The sequence below is a fragment of the Opisthocomus hoazin genome, chromosome 9, assembly GCF_030867145.1.
Source record: "Opisthocomus hoazin isolate bOpiHoa1 chromosome 9, bOpiHoa1.hap1, whole genome shotgun sequence".
Taxonomy (NCBI): Eukaryota; Metazoa; Chordata; class Aves; order Opisthocomiformes; family Opisthocomidae; genus Opisthocomus; species Opisthocomus hoazin.
Genome location: NC_134422.1, coordinates 245,348 through 261,283, shown reverse-complemented (window position 1 = coordinate 261,283; position 15,936 = coordinate 245,348). Strand labels below are relative to the sequence as shown.

The 15,936-nt window shown below is 40.5% G+C and overlaps 1 protein-coding gene across 19 annotated transcripts in view; it reads right to left on the bottom strand.

The window, feature by feature from the left end:
• The window catches only part of BAZ2B (bromodomain adjacent to zinc finger domain 2B), a 148,139-nt gene that overhangs the window by 34,371 nt on the left and 97,832 nt on the right, over positions 1-15,936 (bottom strand). For 12 of the 19 annotated variants that reach the window (XM_075431032.1, XM_075431033.1, XM_075431026.1 and 9 more), the window contains 7 exons: positions 15,710-15,818; positions 15,334-15,435; positions 8,082-8,292; positions 2,524-2,616; positions 2,350-2,411; positions 932-997; positions 125-190 (listed from right to left, as the gene is read on the bottom strand). In XM_075431032.1, the coding sequence (XP_075287147.1) occupies positions 125-190; positions 932-997; positions 2,350-2,411; positions 2,524-2,616; positions 8,082-8,292; positions 15,334-15,435; positions 15,710-15,818 (709 nt within the window). The remainder of the gene's footprint in view (positions 1-124; positions 191-931; positions 998-2,349; positions 2,412-2,523; positions 2,617-8,081; positions 8,293-15,333; positions 15,436-15,709; positions 15,819-15,936) is intronic. The other 7 variants (XM_075431035.1, XM_075431037.1, XM_075431038.1 and 4 more) reach the window with 1 other exon arrangement.

Here is a 15,936-nt window from a genome sequence, read left to right as displayed (position 1 = left end):
CATATGCTGTCTATTTACAGTTTCATTATCAACGAATATTATTCCAAATTTACTGCTTTTATACATCAACATATATTATGCACAATAACACAGTTCTTGGGTTTTGGACCTCCTCTAAACTAACCTTTGTTCGTTTTTCAGCCTCCAATAATTTGGCATTTGCTGCTTCTTCCTTCTTTTTCTTTTTTGCCTGTGCATGCAAAAAAGGTAACTGAAGAGCACACTCACAACTTGAAAATAATCTGATTAGAAAAACAGTTATGTTCCATTAAAAGTTGAAAACACCATCACAAAATCTGTACATTGCAACAGACTTCTTCCCCAGTGCAGCTTTCATAATCAATCAATTCACAATTCATTTACTTTTTAAAAATCCAACCAGAATTTCACGTCCCATTAAAAACTGCCTCACCTGGCTATTATAAGCAAGACAGTAAGCATGCATAGATATAAACGGCAAAGGATTACTATTAATTCTTCCATGAAGGGAGACTTGAAAACTAGCAATTTATCTTTGCTAGTATACTAGCAAACTAGTACAATGTACCAGTATATTCTAGCGTATATATAAACTTTATATTTTAAATCCACTGTACTTCATACAGAGGAGAGCATGATACTGGTTTAACATCCTATTACTGCAAACTTGTCTTCTAACAAAGCAATACTTCACACGGTAAACTTTAGCAAATACAAGACTATCTGTGTAGAAACTCGGGAACTCAAGTGAACATTTGCAAGATTCAAGTTGCAGTTAATGTAGATTTTGTAAGGATAAATATCTTAAGACACGTTTTTTTAACTGGCCTTTGGACGTCCAGGCTGTTAGAGCTGTTATATTTAGTTACACTCCTGCCTGCATGTGTGACTATTAAAATACAACATTATTTAAAAGGCAATGCCAAAATTATATTTGAGCTGTTATTTTTACCTCTAAAATTTGCTGAGCTCGAAGTTCTTTCTCCAGTCTGATTTGCTGGATTCGCTTAATTTTTTCCTACAGGGCAAGAAAGTTATTTCTTTTCAGAAAAACAATACTGAGAAAGTAAACTTAAATTTAAAAAAAGGACCAAGTTTATATACACATACTTCTCGTTATCAAGTCTCACACCCACTGTAGTCAAAAGTTCCATATAACAATGTACGTTCAGAATTTTCACTAGCATTAGATGATGTCCGATACACCCCTGAGGGAGCCACCACTTAGTTATGCATAGGTGCTCAGCTCATGTTTAAGCTGTCATAGTATTGCCTTCAGAAGTGGAAACTTGGCAGCTGTCACTATCTGCAAGAGTTCAGAATGGCTGAGGTTGGAAGAGACCTCTGAGGTCAACTCGTCCAAATCCCCCCCACTCAGGAAGGGTCACTGAGCACCAGTTACACAGGGCCATGTCCAGTTGAAAATGTCTGTGGTGGGAGACCCCGCAACCTCCCTGGGCCACCCGGTCCCCATCACAGTGACACAAAGTGTTTCCTGATGTTCAGAGGGAACCTCCTGTGTGTCAGTTTGTGCCCACTGCCTCTGGTCCTGTCACCGCGCTCCTCTGACAAGAGCCTGGCGCTGTTCTCTCCACACCCTCCCTCCAGGTATCCATACACCTTGACGAGGTCCTCCCCAGGCTAAAAATCTCGTCTTTGACTGACACCAGAAGAAGTATTTTAATTTCTGAACCATGCAGTAAGTTTCATACTGAACAGAACAAATATAAAAAATCAACAACATATTTTCAGATGCCAATTATTCCTTTTTAAAAATTGTCAGATTCCCAACACACATAACTTTTCACTAATTTTTTTAAAATCCGTTGTTAAAAAAATTAAAAGCCTGCTTCCACAAGTAGCTTCATTTGGTAAAGTTTATACGGGCTCACTTCTATCCTAAGTATTTCCTATTCTTGTATATATAAAAACATATATTAATTCACTGGCATACTGAGATACAACTCTTCACACACAAACTAAAACCACTGACAGAATCACTGAAGAACTTAATCACACTATTCCAGTATTTAATAAACAGATACAACACTGTTTCTTTTCACAGAATCAAATAAAGGAAGATCACATCACTGTACTTTAGTGGCAGTTTTTTGATTTCTTACTGATATTGGCAAGTAATTCCATATGTTGGGTGGCTTAAATCAACACAGACAAAACTGGGATGTCCTGACAACACAAACAGCTATAGAGTTTAGAATTTTAAATAATACACACTGTGTACTCTTTAAAAATAGATTTTGAACATTCACTTTGTAGACAGCATACTTAATAATTTATTAAACAAATACCCTAATTCAGTAATTAAAAACATATTTTAAACAGCTTACTTAGCGTTTACATAAAGTTTACCTGCTGCTTCATTATCTTCATCTGCTCTTTTTGCTTTCGCTTTTCTTCAGCTGCCATAATAGCTAAGAAGTAGCAAACAAAAACAAAATATCAGAAGAACAGGACAAGAAACAGGCAACTTTTCACTAATATTTCTCAAAATAATCTCCTAGCACGCACACAAGTAATACTTACCTTGCTGTTTTTTCGCTTCTTTGGCAGCTCGAGCTTGTTCCTGCTTCTGGAGTTTTCTAAGTAGCTTTATTTGTGCTGCTTGCCTAGCTATTTCTGATACAAAAAGAAAATACTATTAAATTCATAAAAACAGTGCTGTCAAACAATAAAAATTTAGTTCATATTCCAGACATTTGCACGAGTTAAAGACAGAAAAAACAGTGTATTTGTTTTGCACACATTTATCTTGACAACATTTCACTATCAACTACTTTTTGTGGTATCTCGGGTATCAGCAACTACAGCAACAACACAAAGGAACACACATACTTTCTACATATGAGAAAATACTAGTTTGGGAGGAAAAAATTGTCTGTTAAGTGATAGCATCAGACCAATAACGCTGCTTCACTTAAAAACTGATTTCTTCTTTCTTTTTTAAGTAGAAAACATTTGTCTCGGAGTACTAAATCAACATCTTATTAGGAAAGCATGGTATTACTGTTTTCCTTCTAAGTCACCTCACGTAATTATCTAATCATTTTTTAACAATGCAGTAAAAGCACACCCATCTGGGTTACAATTCCCTTTACTGTGGCTGCCTACAGCCAGCCACTCTTCCACTCAGCAGTAACTTCCTGAAACATTCTACTACTTTAAGTGAGAATATTTATGAAACGCAGATGAACTGTCCATGGATACACTGATGCAAGACAGCTGTAGGAAGGATTTTCTGGAGGTTGAATTTGGCTCGCTGTTCAAAGGACTGAGGTCCTGGACCTCTCTGACAGCATCCTCCAAGATACTGCCAGCTTCTTGTGCAATGGCCAATGCAGAGGCAGACCTATGGAAAATCCACATATAGCTAAGCTGATGCTGTAAGATAGCAAGCACAGTATAAACAGCTACACCACAACACCGAAAGCCTCACGGACAAGGAGAAGTTACACCTTCATGGAAACAGAACAAGTAGCTGGAAATTAGAATTTATGCTATAGAGGAGAACTTGAACTATCTACGATGGAAAGGCAAACAGATGCAGAGGACTCCTTAGTCTGAACGGACACAATCTGCGAGGAGGATATAGTTAATGTTCAGTATGCGTTTGAAAAGGACAGATGGGAAACAAACACCTAAACTGCAAAAGACGGGGACGACACATCAGACCACCTATATTTCCATTCAACTAGCGTGTACTGTATTGAACAAAATTTAAGGGCTTCTAAATCAAGCCAAGAAATCTAAAAACAAAATAGGGAAACTACAATTCTTGGTATCAAATGTTAATCCAGACGTAATGGACATCTCACAGACACAGTGGAAGGTTAATTAGTAATACATGCTGCTGCCAGGTACCAACGTTACAGGAGTATCAGAACGAGACGTACATGCAAAAGACCAGCTGTCCATGCAAAGTGTGGTATCAAGTCACATAGCATAAAAACAGTGAATGAAGACGCATCGAGGTAGTACTTTTGGTGGAATCCTAAATGAAGCTGTACAAACCAGTCTTCAAGCATGCACACTTCAAGTGAGCAAGCTAGAAGCGGTTCCAAAAAAACATCTACTTCTCCAGGTAAACACTGAGCCACATTTAACAAAAGGAAAAAGGTAGTCCATATGCAGCTCTGCAGAAAAGAAGGCCATCATAGGAAATAGGTAAGCATGTAAAAAATGACAAGCTTGTTCAATAAGAACCAGAAAGTCTATGACACACCAAACTTAAAGAGCGAAGTCAGAAAAGCTAACAAAGAACTTGAAGAGCACCTTGCAAAGGGTGCCTGAGCAGACAGTAAAAGATCTTTACATACATCACAACAGGAAGCCAGAAATGCAATCTGTGGGACCTAATGACGAACAGGATAAAAAAAAGAGCCTTAGAAAAGAAGTTTACTGAATTCCTTGTGCCACACTCTACTGCTGAAGACGCTGGGTAGATTTTCTTACTCAGTGCATCGTCTACAGCAGACAGGTCAGAAGAGCAAGACGAATTTGAGCTAAACATAAAAGTAGTATTAGATCAAGAATGTAAGTCAGATGTTAACAGATCACCAGGATGGGACACAGTAAGCTGAGAAATCCAAAGGACCACTAACGTGAAACCATAGACACACTGGTCTGGGTGTTTAATGCATTATTAACACCAGTTACTATGTCATAGGATTGGTGACTCTCAAACAGAAAAAAGGGCTCTAGCAGAAGTCTTGGAAACTGCAGATCAGTTAGTCTGATCTTCCTCTCCTGTTGAGGTGGTAGAGTCTTACTGTACAAATTATGACTTACATAAATTTACTGAGTACATTATAAACACAATCAGCTCAGACAGACGGCATGGCTTCTACAAAGGGAAATCCTGCCTAACTTGGGGTTTCAGTGAGAGTGTCAGTAACAGGGAGATAAAGAGAAACTAATGGACATAACACAGTACTCGACTAGGTTCTAAGTCAAACATTATTCATAAAACTAAGCTGCTGCGTCATTGAAGGAAAGCTTCACAGACTGCAAGCTCTTTAAATGATAAGCAGGCAAAGAGCAGAGATCAGCAATCACCTTCTGTGATGAAGAAGAGTTAGTAGAGGGTTTCTTCACGAATCAGTATTAGAACCACCTTTTTAAAATATCTTTTTTCATCAATGAAACCTGTAAAGGGGACTGCAAATTCAAAACCCAAAATACAAAGATGACATCAAGCATTTTAGAAAATCCAAGGCTGTGCTGACAGCAAAGAACTATGGAAGAGCCCTGCAAAACAGTGGGCAAACATAGCAGAGAACCTTCATCACAGACGTAAGGTAACACACCTAGAAAGAAATACTGAAATTATAGGACACACAAGAGAATCAAAGGGATGGAACAACTACCTTCTGAGAAAAGACTAAAAAAACTTGGGCTCTTCAATCTGCGAAGACTAAGGACAGAGAGGATCGAGGTTTGCAAAATCATCAAGGCAGTGCATAACATAAATTGGAGAACTGTTATTCTCCAAACCCTGCAATAATGGAACTAGGGAACAGACAGTAAAAGAGGATCATTTTTTTTAAATTAGAATAGTCCAGTAGTTAGCAAACTTCTGGAACTTGTTGCCATAGGAGGCTGGTAGAATAAACATCACCAGGAGGTTAAAAAACAAAGAACAGGATAATTCACGGGCAACAATTCCATAAATGGGAAATAAATGGAGCAAGAAAAACGTGCTCTACAACATCACTCAGAGTAACTCAGGATGCTACAGTGCACGTATGAGGAAACACACGGACCAGTAAGTGATCAGGTTCACACACTTTCTCCAAGCAGCATCTCCTGCGGCCACTACCAGAGACAGAGCTCTGCACTAGGTGAACCCCTGGACTGAGCCACTGAGATATTTCTTATGCTCTTATGAGGAAAAAAAAGCAGCAAGGTAGACGTGAAGATTCGTAACACCAAATATTATGGAACCCCTCTGCTGTGAGGGAAGGCAGGGAGAGCTGGGGCTGTTCAGCCTGGGGAAGAGAAGGCTGTGGGGAGACCTTAGAGCAGCTGCCAGTGCCTGGAGGGGCTGTGAGAGAGCTGGAGAGGGGCTGTGACAAGGGCATGGGGTGACACGACAAGGGGTGATGGCTTTAGATTGAACGAGGGGAGATTTAGATAAGGATGAAATTGTTTACTCTGAGGATCGTGAGGCCCTGGCCCAGGCTGCCCAGAGAAGCTGTGGCTGCCCTCTCCCTGGCAGGGTTCAAGGCCAGGTTGGACGGGGCTTGGAGCAGCCTGGGCTGGTGGAAGGGGTCCCTGCCCAGGGCGGGGGGATGGAACTGGGTGATCTGTAAGGTCCCTTCCAGCCCAAACCAGCCTGTGATTCTGTGATTATACATTCTGTATCTTCCTGTATACACAGACCATATGTTTTTGTTCATTTCATTAAATGCTACCATGTGTGGTGGGAAAACAGACATGGAAGTGTGCTCCTAAATACGTCCTCCCACCCCTTACAGTGACCAATCTAGGGAAAGGAAATGTGCAAAGTGAAGCAGAATGGCTTAGTGAGTAGGGCTATCTTTTTCCCACTGAAAACACTTCTGGAATCAGTTACTGTAACAATAAACACACAGCCTCTCAGCACATGCTATGATGCTTCAGCAGTTGACACTTCCAGTCTCCTAATTCTCAGACTGAACAAAAGGTGGTGGTGATCTTAACACACCATTAAAATCACTGTTCAATACTACAAGACATACCACCTAATGTATTTCTAAAACTACCTTCTCTCTGTCCATGTGTCCAAAGCATTACAGAATCACAGAATGGTAGGGCTTGGAAGGAACCTCTGTGGGTCATCTAGTCCAACCCTCCCGCCGAAGCAGGGTCACCTACAGCAGGCTGCACAGGACCTTGTCCAGGCGGGTCTTGAATATCTCCAGAGAAGGAGACTCCACAACCTCTCTGGGCAGCCTGTTCCAGTGCTCCGTCACCCTCAGAGTGAAGAAGTTCTTCCTCATGTTCAGCTGGGACTTACTCTACTTCAGTTTGTGCCTGTTGCCCCTTGTCCTGTCGCTGGGCACCACTGAAAAAGAGTCTGGTCCCATCCTCCTGACACCTACCCTGCAGATATTTGTAGGTATTTCTAAGGTCCCCTCACAGCCTTCTCTTCTTCAGGCTGAACAAGCCCATCTCCCTCAGCCTCTCCTCGTAAGAGAGATGCTCCAGTCCCCTCATCATCCTCGTATTACCATTGCATGCCTTAAATATATCTATATAGAACAACACTCTTTGCTGGCAACAAGGGAAAAAGATGCAAAGAATCTCACAATGGCAAATATTAAAGGCACACATACTGTTAGCAAGGGACATAACAAGAATACAAGGCAGCTACCCAAACACGTCCACAGTCAGCACATCAAAGAGCTGTCAAGTCTCAAGTCGACACAACCATCCTAATTCCTGGACTGTAAGAACTTCTCACATTGGATTAGATGCATTTAGCAAATATGTTACAGTTATGGACTAAAGACCATAACTGACCATTCTTAAGTCATGTACCTGACACTTATTTAAAACCAGGCCCTCATGCTTTTGATACAGAGTAGTACTCAATACCATGAACGTTCTGCTGTCAACATTGGTACTACTTATTACAGAATCCTCTTCAATCTTATGGACATTTAAATCTTGTCACTATCAGGGATTTAACAACAGCCAAAAGCTTCACACAAATGCCAACTTCAGCGGTTCTCAATTTCAATTTCTAGGTCCGCTGTCGTTTGAGCTGATACAAGGGGAAACAAAGATCTGTTAATTTTTGCCAATTTAAAAAACACATCAGTGGTAACCAGATTATTGGATGTCTGCTTTTTTAAATTTTATAAATCTAAATAAAGTAACTATAAACTCTTAGACATGCATTTACACACACACTTCTTTCGTTTGAATCATATATAGATTTACTGCTCTCGAAAAAGAACAAGACTTCAATAAAAGCATGTGACAAATTTCCGAAATAAAATGTTGTATACTAATCTCCTAGTGCAACACATCACTCCTCTTCAGAAAAAACATTAACTCTCTATATCCTCTGTCCATGAGAACAGTAACACGCTTCCTACCTTGAGCCTGGAGCTTTCTTAAAAGCTTTGCATCGTTGCTGTCTAGAAATTCAGTGCTACCGACATTCGGAGGTCGGCCTTTGCGTCGCCTCATTCTTGACTCCTCTCTAGAGTGCTGTCTGTCTGGATTCGGTGGTCGTCCTCTACGCCCTTCCATAGCTCTGATACGAGGAATGACTTCCTCTTCTTTCAGAAGACACCACTGCACACCCTTTTAATTGACACATTTCACAGACAGGTATTATAAACATAGATTTTAAAAATGCAAAAATAAATCTAAGACAGTTGAGACCTGAACAGCAAGAGATACGCAAGAGCTGTGATGTACAGTTTGGGTAGTACGATGTTTTGGTGATGCACAGAAGCTATATATTGAGAGCTCATCACTACAAACTTCTGTAAACTGTACCACTATGCAACATTTTGAAGGCTATTCAGTGACATACACAGTTATTACCTAGCAAGTATGCCACTACTGTGTTATCTGCAATAATTTCTGACCAAATTGCTTATTGCTCAACCCTCTTTAAAAGGCAAAATAGATTCTTCCTTATCATGTAAACTCAAAAATAACTATGCTGCTTTCACACAATCCACTGCTCAACGTGAATGAAAAAATGTGCCAAGCTACGAGTCACTGTCTTCCAATTGTTAGCGTTTACAGAAATTTTGACTTGCATAACAAGCAAATGCAGCAGTGTGTTTTCAGATGTTGCTCTCTGGTGAGTTGTAGATCTCAACTGAGTTGAAAAAACATAGACTCATTTTAATCTTAAGAGTTTCACTTAGTACAATTTAGTTCTTCCCTCATCAACTGCAAGAAAATTAATTTCTGCACCAACCCAAAGCAACCAAAAGATTAACTTTTAAGAATCCATCTATTTGAACTAGAAGTTACATGAACCATACTCTCGAACTAAACAAAGTATGCAGCAATACATTGAACCTTTTCTTTCACTGTTGCTACTGGTTTCTTGTGCAATCCCAAAACCAAATACCAACATACTTTGTTAATACAAATACTCAAGTTAGTCCTCACAGACACAGCTTTACTTTAACTGATAAAAAAGTAAAGTCTATTCAGTCTTCTGAGCAAAACAGTAGCACAGTCTATCCGATTCTGTTTGACCCAACACGTGTATTTCAGAATTATAACACCTTTTACCATTTTCCCAAGCTTTTGAAAAATGTGGGGGGAAAAATGTAAGCCAAGTATCCTTCAGGACTACTCCATAATTTGCCTTAAAAAGGTTTGTATAGGAGTTCAAAAACATCTGCTAAAGCAAGAACGAAAGTTGGTAACTTATAAAACACATTAGCTGAAGATCTGTTCAGAAAAAATACATTTGTATTACAAAAGTCTTCACAGATATATGTATACAAATACTGAGATCAAATTTGCTGTACCATAAAATACACTTTTTATCTGCTCATTCTGACAATTCATCGTTTAATTCTTTCTGCTCATTCTGCATAATTACAAATGTTTAATACAAGATTTGACAAAAGAAATGGCATTTTGCTAATGAAACATTCAGATTCCAAGGAAGCTATCAGTATCTGCAAAGATACTTTTTTTTTTGAAGTCTGAATCACTCCCAGTTAAGACCGTCCCAAGAGCACATCGCACACCTAGTTTACAGACATTCCAAAGAACTTTGTTATTAGCTATGTTCCTAAAAACAAGCTAGTCAGAATCAGGACGATATCACTATGTGTACAATGCATCATCACTAAGGACTTTTTAATCCAAAATAATTACCTCTATCACTTAAGCAGAAGTTAATGCATCTTCTCTTCGAGAATACTACTTAGGCATACACTTTCATTTCACCGTCTAGTACCTGACTTACAATTTATCACAGGTTCAGTTTGTTGAGCAATGTGAGCCAGATTTAATACTGTACTTAATCACCTTCAGCAACCTGCGACCTAGGAAATCTTACCCCATAAACTGCAAGTGCCACAGGAAGGGGCAGGGTGGGAAGGCAAAACAGAATGCAAAGAAAAGGAGGAGAAGCAGCCATAGTTCAAGAAGTACCTTAGATCCTGCAATGGAGACCGCTCTTGCTCTGTTTCTGTATTTTATATGGTTAATGATAATAACGATAACAAATATGCAGAAAAGAAAGACAGAGGTCTACATGACCATTTGTGCCACAGAGACTATGGATGTGTATTACATTTTCCTAATGTCTCCCGAAAGAGAAACCAGAGGCCATTAAATGAAGCCAGCAGAAGGTTCAATAAGCAAAAGGAGCTGGTCTTCAAGGAATGGGGAGAAGACTGTTTAATGTCCTGCCAAAGGACATCGTGAGTGCAACAGGTTTCCACAAGTTTAAGAAAGGACAAGATAAAAATAATGCAGAACAGATCCATTAAAGGTTAAGCAGGATTTATTTGACCATCTCTATTTTCTGCTCAGATCTCTTTTCAAATCTGGCCCAAAACACATTTCTATTAAAAGAATGTACAATCTGATATTATGTGGATTTTCAATATTCCAAAAAAAAAAATACAGGGGTTCTGCCCCAACACAGGAGAATCAGGGACTTCATAAAATCTAAGGTTCACTACAAAAATATCAGAGAAAAAAAGGGGAATAACACTGTGAAATGTTGTGGTTTATTGTTGAAACTAAGCCAAATAAGAACTTCATTCAATTTCTCACCTTCAGGCATCTACCGTCTATCGCAATACTGTACTGTAATGAGGCCATCAGCCAAAAAGGTACCAGATAACTATGCATGGAAGCAGAATCAAGCTCAAAGCCTGTTACCCAAACAAATAAACAAAACCTTAGGCACTCTGCAAAACACAGACATCCTCATTAATTCCAGCTTAGATTTCTTAGAAGAAGTTAACAACAAAGCTTTCTAAATGGAATTGCAAAGTTCAGAATAGGACAAACTTTTTAAATTCCAGTTTCTAGAAAAGGAAACAAATAATTACTACCACATTACAAATGCATATAACAGCTGATTTTGTAGTTGGCTGTTCTGTATGGTATTTCTACTCCATCTGTAATAAACATTTTAGACTTCTAAATACTTCTTCACACATTTAAGTCTCTAGCTCAGGAAGTGTGGGCTGGATGAGTGGTCGGTGAGGTGGACTGAGAACTGGCTGAATGGCCGAACTCAGAGGGTTGTCATCAGCGGCACTGAGTCTAGTTGGAGGCTGGTAACTAGCGGTGTGCCCCAGGGGTCAGTACTCGGCCCAGTCTTGTTCAACTTCTTCATCAATGACCTGGATGAAGAGTTAGAGTGTACCCTCGGCAAGTTTGCCGAAGACACAAGACTGGGAGGAGTGGTGGATACACCGGCAGGCTGTGCTGCCATTCAGCAAGACCTAGACAGGCTGGAGAGTTGGGCAGAGAGGAACCCGATGAAATTCAACAAGGGCAAGTGCAGGGTCCTGCACCTGGGGAGGAACAACCCCATGCACCAGTACAGGCTGGGGCTGACCTGCTGGAGAGCAGCTCTGCGGAGAGGGACCTGGGAATGCTGGTGGATGATAAGGTGACCATGAGCCAGCAGTGTGCCCTGGCTGCCAAGAAGGCCAATGGGATCCTAGGGTGCATCGACAGGAGTGTGGCTAGCAGGTCGAGGGAGGTTCTCCTCCCCCTCTACTCTGCCCTAGTGAGGCCCCATCTGCAGTACTGTGTCCAGTATTTCTGGGCTCCTCAGTTCAACAAAGATGAGGAGCTACTGGAGAGAGTCCAGCGGAGGGCTACGAGGGTGATGAGGGGACTGGAACATCTCTCCTGTGAGGAAAGGCTGAGGGAGCTGGGCTTGTTGAGCCTGGAGAAGAGAAGGCTGAGACAGGACCTAATAAATGCTTATAAATATCTGCAGGGTAGGTGTCAGGAGGACGGGGCCAGACTCTTTCCAGTGGTGCCCAGCGACAGGACAAGGGGCAACAGGCACAAACTGAAGCAGAGTAAGTCCCAGCTGAACATGAGGAAGAACTTCTTCACTCTGAGGGTGACGGAGCACTGGAACAGGCTGCCCAGAGAGGTTGTGGAGTCTCCTTCTCTGGAGATATTCAAGACCCGCCTGGACAAGGTCCTCTGCAGCCTGCTGTAGGTGACCCTGCTTTGGCGGGAGGGTTGGACTAGATGACCCAGAGGTCCCTTCCAACCCCTAACATTCTGTGATTCTGTGAAGTAAACAACAGAAAGCTCAAGAATTGGCTTAAAGGAGGTACACTTCATGCCTTACAAAGATGCACTGTATTTGTTCTGAGGCAGCACCATAATCAGATACCGTGAGAAAGACTAATGTACATAGGAGTTACTTCACACTAAGGAGATGGGAAAAGGTACTTTCAGCACTTCCCTCCTTTCCTGTTCCTGATTTCAGCTGCATCCCTAGGCAAGCATTCAGACTCACTGGCAACAAAAAAACCCAAATGCTATTTTCACAGCTTTATCCAAAATCTGACTGGGGACAAAAAGGGCATGCCATTGGTTACCATGACTTGAACAGTTACTCCCAGAGAGCTATAGCCAGCTTAAAAAGTCTGTATTTTGCTCTTATTGACATTTCACCTTCAACCAGAATGGATCTGAACAGAGCTGCATGAAGAGTTAAGTTTTCTCTAACTACATAATGACCCTGTGAAGGGAAGGGCTGAGAGAGCTGGTACTGCTCAGACTGGAGAAGAGCAGGCTGGGGGGGACCTCATCAAGGTGTATGGATACCTGGAGGCAGGGTGTGGAGAGAACAGCGCCAGGCTCATGTCAGAGGAGCGCGGTGACAGGACCAGAGGCAGTGGGCACAAACTGACACACAGGAGGTTCCCTCTGAACATCAGGAAACGCTTTGTGTCACCGTGATGGGGACCGGGACCGGGTGGCCCAGGGAGGTTGTGGGGTCTCCCACCACAGAGATTTTCAGCAGCTGTCTGGACATGGCCCTGTGTAACTGGTGCTCAGTGACCCTTCCTGAGCGGGGGGAGTTTGGATGAGTTGACCTCAGAGGTCTCTTCCAACCTCAGCCATTCTGTGATGGATCGTCTTGCTGTTATACATTAATCAAAACCAGCAAGATGCAATCTTAAAACACAGCAACACTCCACAACACTCTCGGACACCTACTACTTGATGCACTGTTCCTATCCATATTACCCAGACTCATGAAGATCGGTGCCCCATCCATTACCCCAAATCACATTCACACTAATCTTTTTAAACCACAGCTGTTAAAAGCGTCCAGGTCCTGTCACTGAATTTCCACATTCACCACACTTCAAACACTCCTCTAACCCTACTACTTCAGGGCCCACTTCTGCCAGATACACTTTTCTTTTAAAGCAGTTAATCACCGCTTTGAACAACCTGCAACATCTGGTTGCTTGTGTACCAGGAGACAGCAACACAGGCACTGCCAGATGCAGGTAATCCATGTATTTTCGGCTTGCTATAGGTAATTCTTCTACATAACTGATTTAGCTCTTAATTTTCTTCACAACTTGTTCCATCTTTGAGCTTTGTGACACTTACTCAATCACTTTGGATGCATGCTGCATGTCTCAAAAAATATGCAACAAAGAAAGGGAAGAGTAACCATGAAAGGCTATACAGAATAACTTAAATTACAGCAAAAGCTGTAATTTTTAGAAGTACCTCCAGAAATCCATGAGGATACGATTATCACATACTATTTTGAAGCTGAACAATTTAAAAAATTTCAGTAAAAAGGGTGCAAATTGTCTTCATAAAATATCAGTACCATACCCTGTTCTACTAAGTGCATATTATCAGCCTGAGTGTAGCTCACCTCTTTATATCACAATTTCCTCATTCAACTTCTCATACATAAAACGTAAATATATCGTAGCACATGTGAAACAGCTGCCCTCGGTCCCTTTTTTTCTGTTGTTTTTACAGGAAAACTGTTCCTCTGTCTAACCAAGTCTCAATGTAGCCTACCACAAATGATACAAGTAGAAATACAGTGAAATCTATAGCAACTTAATACTCGTATTGCCAGCCCTGCCTGCTGAATCCTGCCCTGCCTGATGCCTCCATTCTGAAGTTTTACATTATCAGAGAACGGCAAAATCTGCAAATTATCACATGAATTGAAGTGAGGACAACAAGGTAACTAGAGAATGGGACAAGACTAATGAAGTAATATGGGCAACAGGTACAAAAAAGGTAACAAGGTAAAAAGAGAGCAGATACCCTGACATTACATTATGTTCCCAGTACAGGAAATTATTTCAGTTAAGCCATTCCAGAACATAACGAAGTTACATGAACTTGTAACTGTTGTTTAACGAAGGCCAAATATGAAGATGGTTTAGCAATGTTTTACCCTGTAAGCCAGGAATCAGGAAGCACCACTCAGAAGTAGCTGCTCACCATGAACTCAGTCTTCATTGCTTTCAGATTTTACCATGTAAACGTTATGTATTTCTACAGCATATCACAAGGACATAAGGCTTTACTAGAGCCTGAATTGAAGATTGCCAAGAGCATGATGTCTGTCCACAGTCCTGTAGTAACATATTCAGGATACTTCCCTTTTAAAGAAGCAAATATATTCACTGATGAAAGTCCAAAAACTTTCATGCAAATCCTGAAGAAATGGCAATGTGACCAAAATACAGTAACACAGTATGGCACAAACATAGTATTAATTTCCTTAAAATTCTAATTTGACTTATCCTTGTGTGACTTATCTACACAAAGTCTAACAGTTTTACCAGTGTAAAGCAGAACTGGTATAATCGAGAATTCCTTCCTGTAACAATCTCATGCTTCAGGAAGCTCAGACCGTATTCTTGACACAGGAAACGTTTGTATTTAAACACATATTTTATATATTACGCACATGAGTACATGAAAAGAGTGTGATTTAACTCATACACATAAATTAGTATCAATATTAGGTTTATAGAGGAAAGGAAGAAATAAAATTTTTGTCAGAAATATCTGAACACTGACTAAGATAAAACATGTAGCTCAGAGTTCTTTCGTACTAGGCAAACCCAGGCTCAGAGCTGATCATAAGGCATGCTGAACTCCTGCAACCTCCTCATAAAATCGAGAGGAGTGGTTTTCAACTCTGCCCAGGATCACGTCTTCCGCATCTCAGTGTAACTACTATTAAGAAATACGTACAGTTTTTAGAAAGACTTATCTAAAAACAGGCAATGCTGCAGACTGTAGCAAAAATTACTTCACCTAAATTTAAGTTAATGTTCCTTGGATCAAAGACTTTACTTTTTAAAAAGTGGATACCTGCGGTCCATCTCTGGCTTCATAGAAGTCACCCACTCCTATTTTTGCACTGAAGCTGAAATTGTCCCTTGAGATATCCATTATTCCATTTCTGCTGAGATACTGAAAAAATCACATATTTTTCCACTTCAGCTTGTAAATAATTACAACCCAGCTTTGATGTACAGCTAACTTTGTGAGTGTAATGTTCTGCATATTCTACCAAAGGGATATGCATTTATAGAAGATCAAATCAGTAACAGACTGAGATACATTACACCTCACATCACAGGATATTTTGAAATAAGTATCTTTACTGGAGGGAAAAAAATGGCATTTTTAAATTGCAAGCATGCTTAGTAACATCAGAACACAAAAGTTAAAAAAAGGAATGTACCTTCACTACTTCAGGATACTGTCTCAGCTTCTTTCCACAAGGTGCAAAATATGCTACTTCTCCTTGAAGACGACCACCGAAGTTTCTTATTCGAGTTTCTCTTTGCCAGCTATAGTAATACAAAATAGTTGCATACAACAATACATTTTTTTAAAACAAGTAATTAACGTCAATTTCAGATTTTTACATAAAATGAAAAGGCACGCAAGGTGTGACAAGAGTATCAT